The sequence below is a fragment of the Uloborus diversus genome, chromosome 2, assembly GCF_026930045.1.
Source record: "Uloborus diversus isolate 005 chromosome 2, Udiv.v.3.1, whole genome shotgun sequence".
Taxonomy (NCBI): domain Eukaryota; kingdom Metazoa; phylum Arthropoda; class Arachnida; order Araneae; family Uloboridae; genus Uloborus; species Uloborus diversus.
The window spans coordinates 37,384,173-37,391,675 of record NC_072732.1 but is presented as its reverse complement, the minus strand read 5'-3'; the positions used below and the strand labels follow the sequence as shown (position 1 = coordinate 37,391,675).

The 7,503-nt window shown below is 31.3% G+C and overlaps 1 protein-coding gene across 1 annotated transcript in view; it reads right to left on the bottom strand.

Annotated features, from left to right (window-relative positions):
* Positions 1–771: 771 nt before the first annotated feature.
* Positions 772–7,503, bottom strand: part of LOC129235224 (uncharacterized) — a 31,694-nt gene continuing 24,962 nt past the window's right edge. The window contains exons 11-12 of the mRNA XM_054868929.1: positions 4,098–4,228; positions 772–1,534 (exon numbers count right to left, since the gene is read on the bottom strand). Coding sequence (XP_054724904.1) covers positions 1,420–1,534; positions 4,098–4,228 — 246 coding nt within the window. The 3' untranslated portion in view covers positions 772–1,419. The remainder of the gene's footprint in view (positions 1,535–4,097; positions 4,229–7,503) is intronic.

Here is a 7,503-nt window from a genome sequence, read left to right as displayed (position 1 = left end):
AGATACAAAATAATATGCGGTCTGATGCACTAGGGTTTTTGATCCATTAAAAGTCACAAAAGTGAAATCCTTCCTTTATAAATGAAAAAAAAAGTCACTTAGCTGGTGGTATTGCATTTAGTGGTTATTTCATACCAAATGAGAAAGCAGTAAAAATTTAGTCCCGTACTATCAACGTCATTGATTCCAGATAATTTAACTAACACTGTCTCATATTGCCTATCACTTATGCATTGAGATTTTATTACTAACAGTGTACACTGGAATAAATTAGTATGTTTTGTTGAAAGATTTTTTTTTCTCTTTTTGTAATACTTGAAACTTTATATTGATTTTATCACAACAATCAAAAATAAATAAGTCAGTTTACAAAACTGAGAGATAAAAAATATGCATTTAAGAACAATGGATTTCAAAACAATGATGCATTTTTTAATTCTATCTAAATACAGTTCTTAATTGAAGAAGTGCTGATTTCAAAATATCTTAACACAAATAATTTTAATAATGCTTTTTGTAACAGTGAAGAATGAATATTTATTTTTAGAGGCTTGCAATTATTTTGAAAATTCCCATTTCTTATTCACTGTACTTAATTTCTAAGTATGTGTTATAAATATTTCAAAACAGCACATTTGGACTATTGAATTGAGATCTAATATATGTATGAGCAAAAATTTTAGTTTACCTTTCTTCTACAGTTTGAAAATTAGAATTCCTTGTACTCTTAAAAATTTACTGCAATTTTTCAAAAAAAAAAAAAAAAAAAAAAAAAAAAAAAAACCCTTAAGACTTTACAATCTGTATTATGCATGTCTTAAATTGAATTTATGAAAAAATTATTCATACTTTATTCTTTAACTAAATACAACGACTGAAACAACTTTGTGAAACATATGTCACTGATAAAATTTAATTAAAAATGCTCATGTATATAATGAAATATACAAAATGTCAATAAAATTGTATATATTTGATATTGTTCTGTATAAATTTGTTTTGAAATTCTTTTGTAAAGCAGTTTTTTGTTAGACTAAAATAAAATTATCTGGGCATGCAATTTTAACAAGTCAAAGAAATGTAAGTATTCAATCTCAACCTTCAGTATGCATACAAGAGAGAACAGGTTTTTACCAATTTGTATGCAAAAGAGAAAGGATTCTAAGCAAACTACTTATAACAACAAAAACAAGATTTATACAATTTTAATCTCTAGAAATCATTTAAATTTTGACTAGAAAGTGTTGTTCAGTAAGATTGTACAATATATCACAAAAATGAAATATTTCAGAATAATAAAAGTACTTTCTAGGTGGACAAAGCATTGTGCAAGCCGTTCTCTGTAAAAATTCTCATTTTAACATCTATACAAAACATTAATAATTTCCATGTTTCTTATTAAATATATTATCACAGTTGTCACAGTTTTTGAGAAATAGAAAGTCTAGATACTTTCCTCAAAAGCAAATTATTTAAAACATCAGTTATTCCAGGGAGATCAAAAATGGTTTCGATAAATTCATCCATTCCTGATCTGAAACACAAAAATAATCTCATTAAAAAAAAACCAAGTGTAAGTAAGAAAGTTAAGATTTTTATGAGCAAGATATGTTGCTGCAAAATAGTTTCATCAACTAAATAGCTTAAAAACTGAAAGACTTGTTTTTCTTACAGCAATGTTGGGTGCACAATCAAGCAACCTATTTTGTGTAACAGATCAGAATCTTGTGGAGAAAATTTCAGCTTTACATTCGATTTTTATGCTGAAAACATAACATTTCATACATACGAGTTTTTTTATTATTAAAAAAATGTATTGCAACGTCTTCTAATCTACATAAACTGTCCAATCATTAAAAAAAATACTGAAGTCATCTACTAAAACATAAGAATTGCTTGCATGACTAAAAATTATTTCTCTGATTGGAATATTAAACAATCTGTAATTTTGTAGCAAACTGACAAAACTAAAGTTCACTTCCAAAAATCTTGAAACAAGTTCTGTGCTTTTATACAAAATTTATTTATTTGTGAGTTACATTAGTTTCATTTTCTACAGCTTTATGACATACTAGTGGTACCCGCATGGCTTCGCCCGTTATAGAAAAATTAAAAGGTCTTTTGGTTCGCCTGTATATTTACAAATACTGTACGGTGAATTTTCTTGGCAATTAGCTTGTAACCATGTTACGGTTCCACATTATAATAATTTCGTATTTCGCCAATTGGCTTGTGCCCATGTACGGTTCCACGTTATGATGATTTCGTAATTTACTCGTCCGTCTCATGATAGTTTTGTTCTTAAAATTGGAATAGAAAAATAACCACATCGAATTTTCGAAAAATCGCTTCAAGGTGCACACTCCCATGCTACAAACTAACTTTGTGCCAAATTTCATGAAAATCGGCCGAACGGTCTAGGCACTATGCGCGTCACAGAGATCCTGACAGACAGAGAGACTTTCAGCTTTATTATTAGTAAAGATAAAGATAGCCATAAAATAATCACATATCTTGTGCATTTCAGGTAATACAAGCCTTTACAATGCTGCAAAAGATTTGAACTTTATTCATCAAGTAATAATAATGGATAACCTTTTAGCTATCTGCTAAAAGTTTGATTGAAATTTTAAATATAGGAGGTTTTTTTGCAACTACCTCAGCTATTCTTTGCACATATGTTTCTAAAAACTCAAATTGAAGTACATTGTAACAAGCTGAGCTGCTATTTTAACTAAAAAACAATTAATGCACCGATGACTAGCGATACTACTCATGAGACAAATATTTAGATTTTTTACTTAGATTGCCACATATTAATGAAGCTTAAAAATTCGACAACTCTTTTTATGTACAACTCATACAAAAATTTTCTATCCTTAAAAATTTACATATAAACTATTATTTTGTCTCAGAAAAATCTGACATGGTACACAATAACATTCTTCCAATCGTCAAAAGTATTAAATAAAAGCATTGATTTTAAAATGAATTTCCTAAATAAAAGGATCTTCAAATTGGCAGCAAATCTTATATAGTTAAAAACTGAGCGTATGTATCTATGTAGTCATCTATGTCTAAGTTTCTTTTCTTGAACGACAGTGAACTGACCATCAAACCAGGTATCGAAGGATTGGTAATCTTCTCCTTTACGTTTGACAATTTAACATAATCCTCTGATAATAATTAGCAGTGATATCAATTAAAAACTATTAATTATGACACTTAGATTTTGACATAAAATTCCTATTTTTCGAAGGCTCTCCTCCATTCAAATTATTATTCAGTGCTTCATCTCAACTTTCCACAACAATGCTTTTATTAAAATTTATAGCGTGAAGAAATCATTGAGACAAAAGATTTATTGCCATTTTTTGTCTCGAATATGAGCAAATAAAATTCTGGGTTTTGCTTTAAAGGCTTCTCCTGTAATCGGAGAATTTAAAATGTTTACTTTTAGGTTATTTTTACGAAATCTGCCACAAAATTTTAATGTTTTTGTTTTTTTGTTCAAGCCTGATTTTTGAACATGTGTCACTTGACATAACTTTTATTTTCGAGGTGGACCGTGCAAAGCCGGGCGTAGAAGCTAGTGATATAATAAACTTAGTAGGGAAGAGGGAACCATTATGACAGTTTTATAAGTAAATATCTTTTTTTATTTAGGGAGATTTTTGATACATGTCTATGAGCATTCAGTAAGCCAATAAATAAATTAATTAATGAATAAAAAATAAATAATAAAAATAAATAAAAATCTATCCTCAAGCTTTTTTTCCTGTATTTTTGTGGCCAAATTCTTGGATTTTTCTGTTCATGGATGATAAATAAAGTGAGTTTTAACTGTTAAAGGCGTTCCAATTTATACAGACTGTCTTATTAACTATGAAAAATAGAAAACTCCAAGGTGAGAAATTTAGAAATCTTTTAAATGCATGTTTGCTAATGGGGAACAGCAGGAACAGTGCACAAAAAAGTTTTTATTTGGTGGTATTTTAGAGAAAAATTTGTAAATGGTGCATTAGAGAATTACTTAAATAAATCAGTAGAATTCTATCAACAGTATTTTAAAAAATTACCAAAAGAATGCAACTTACTGAGATAAAATATCCAAAGTGAAAGTTGGCTCAGAAGAGAAAAGATAGTTTATAAGTCTACAGCCATGAATTCGAGGAGCTTCTGATGTGGATTTCAGTAATTTTAGAGCAATGGTTTGCAAATTATGAACCTAAAAAAAATCACATTAAATGTAATACAGTGAAATCCCAATTTCAGGACAACCAACTTACCAAAAGAGAAATATATGCTAAAATAAAATAATGTTTATAATTTATCTAAATATTATAACAGCACTTTTTTTTAGATTGTCCTCTGGTTAATTACATGTTTTAAAATTTTAGAGCTCTATACATACATAGAAAATGAATGACACATGCATAGGAAAACTATTACAAGTTAAAAATGGTAAATTTAAGTAAAATTGTTTGACTTGTGACTTGACAGTAACACTGTTCATAAGGAATCATAAGGTCTTAGATTTGCACTGCAGCATTGATTTAAGTAAAAAGAATGTAAAGTCATCAATGACATGCTTGTTTAATTTTCATCAAATTTTCTGCTGGGTGTTATCTTGGTATTCTGTCCAACAGAATACCCAAATGGTGGGAAAATCCTACTCCAAAGTCTAGAAAAGCAGTGGTTCTCTACAGTGCTTTGTAAACTTTTAATAAAAAATGCAACATCCACCGCTCTTATAATTTCAGGGATGAAAACAGTATGAAGTTGAAAAAGAGGAAAAATTGCGAGACCTAAAATTTGAATATACATATATATTTTACATTACGCAAAATTATATTGATACTATACTGTCTTTTAAATATTAAGATATTTTTTTTACTAGTAGAAATGCTAACAAATGAATAAATAAAAAATGCTTTCATTTATTTAAGATTTTAACAGATATATCAATTCCATTTACCACTTTCGATTTCCCATAGCCCACAAAACAGGTGAAATCAAAACTTTATAATGTGACATCTAATGCTATAAAACTTCCATATAATTAAACACAAGCTGAATCATTGGACACCATAATTACAAAATGATATTATCAGTGTGGCTAACCTTGTAGAAACAATATGAGGAGCATTTTGAAATTTTGTGGAGCTATTGGGTACATTCTATAAAAATCATTAAAAAACTAAACCCAATCTAAAACTTTTTGAGCTTTGATGGTCGTTTTAAGCACTAGCATAAAAATGATTATTTTTAAATTGATAAAAAGTTTTTAACACTATTTCATGATTTGAGAATATAAGCATTTTTAATTTCCTATATTTACATGTCTGCCATAATAAGTTAGCACAGTATTATTAAAATAAATTAGAATTTATTAAGATCTTCAAGAGCTATATCTTTTGAGGGCCTGATAAGCATTCAAACTAGATTTGAAGAATTATGTTGGCTTAAATTAACTCCGATGGAATATGATAAACATCTTTGAATGGGCTTGGCAGTCTTTATAAAAAATAAATAAATAAAGTATAAGAAGTGTTGAAAATATTAGTCTACAAAAAGGTATTAATGTCTAAGCAGTAGAATGGTATAGCAGATAAAAATGAGAGAGTCTTACAGAAGCAGATGCAATTGGGTTTCAAAAGCTACATCTAACGATTGCACCGCATCCACGGTCACTCTCCAGCATTTCCCCCTCAAATCTGGGGAACAATTGGTTCGATTTGAATCACTGCACTTAATCAATCAGATATTACACTATTATAGTCAAGGTGCCAGACGGGTGCAAGTGGACTCAAGTAAAATTTTCGGAAACTATGAGAAAGCTTGACCTCCCCCCCCCCTTGTAAAAACTCTTCAAAAATGCATACAAAAGCGTTGAAATCATGGAAAAAAACTTTTGATTTTTTTTTTTTGAATAATTTTTCAGTTTTACAAGGTGATGTCAGCCCAAAATTTTTGGAAATGGCAACCCAAAATTTTCGGATCACAAACACCCCTGGTGCCAGAATATGCTCGTAAGTTGCACAAAACAGTAATCAATCCTTATACAAACTGAAACTTCTTTTTTTTTCTGAATTCAAACATGGAATACAGTGTGGAAAAAAAAATGTGTTGAAAATAAATAAGCAATCTTTTGCTCACTACGCAGGGCCAGATTTAGGGGAGGGCAAGCGGGGCTACTGCCCCAGGGCCTCCACAACAAAGGGGTCCCACAACAAATTTTTACTTCCTTTTCCAAAAAAGGAAGTATTGTATTCGCAAAAAAATTTTCACTCAAAATTCGGCCTTAATTTCTATTTTGCTCACCCCCGAATTAATGTTGAGTTTTTTTTTCGACCCAACCACACGTGGATATATGCCTAGAAACGTAGAGACACCCGAAATATCCATTTTGACGACCCCCGAGTTAATTACAACGAATTTTCTCATGACGTCCGTATGTACGTATGTATGTGCGTATGTATCTCGCATAACTCAAAAACGGTATGTCCTAGAAAGTTGAAATTTGGCACGTAGACTCCTAGTGAGGTCTAGTTGTGCACATTCTCTTTTGGTTGCATTCGGATGTTCCTAAGGGGGTCTTTTGCCCCTTTTTGTGGGGAAATCATTGTTAATTTCGATGTAAACTCAAGTGGTGTTATAATTTGTCGGACACTTGGCGATATATCGCCAGTCTTTTGGTCGTCAAGTTTTGTCGCCAACTTGGCGACAAATTTGGCGATTTTTTTTTTAAAATTTAATTTCACTTTGTCCACTGTTGGTGATATTTAGAGAGTAAACAATTGAATCACATTAAAAATGCCAGTAATGGGGAAATGACATTAAATTGGGGTAAAAGGAAGTCATGTGATGCACACATCAGCTCGTTTTACAAAATATCCTAACTTTCACGGGTCGAAAATATCGGATATATACATATATATCAAAATATTCGGATATATATCAAAGTATTAGATAATTTCGAAAATATGATCTTTTCAAACCCAGATTAGGGGCCTCCACTCCTTTGTTGCCCCAGAGCCTACACACTTACAAATCTGGCCCTGTCTCTATGAGCAAAATGTGCCTTATGGGGAGATAACATTTCCGGGCTTATTGGCCGTGGTCTAATTGGAGTAGAAATTCCAGACGTTTCGGCTTGCTTTGCTGCAGCCATCATCAGTGGTTTCAGTTGGTGAGACTGATTCCTGGCTTTGATGGCTCCGGTATTTAAGCAAACTGCTGCTGGGCTGTTGGTCCTGATTGGGAGGCGTTCTCAAGCCACAGGTGCAATAAGGTTCCTGATTGGATGAGATTCAAGCCGCTGGGTGATCCTGGTACCTGATGGGATGGGATTCACAAGCTGTGGTGGCTACCGGTTTGATTGGAAGGGACCACGGTATGTTTTAGACTGTTGTGGCGAGCGGATCTAAGGGTAGGGTGCCATGTTTTCGGTAAATTGAAATTCCCCTCTTTTCTGTTGAAATTAATGGGGTGTTTGAAAAT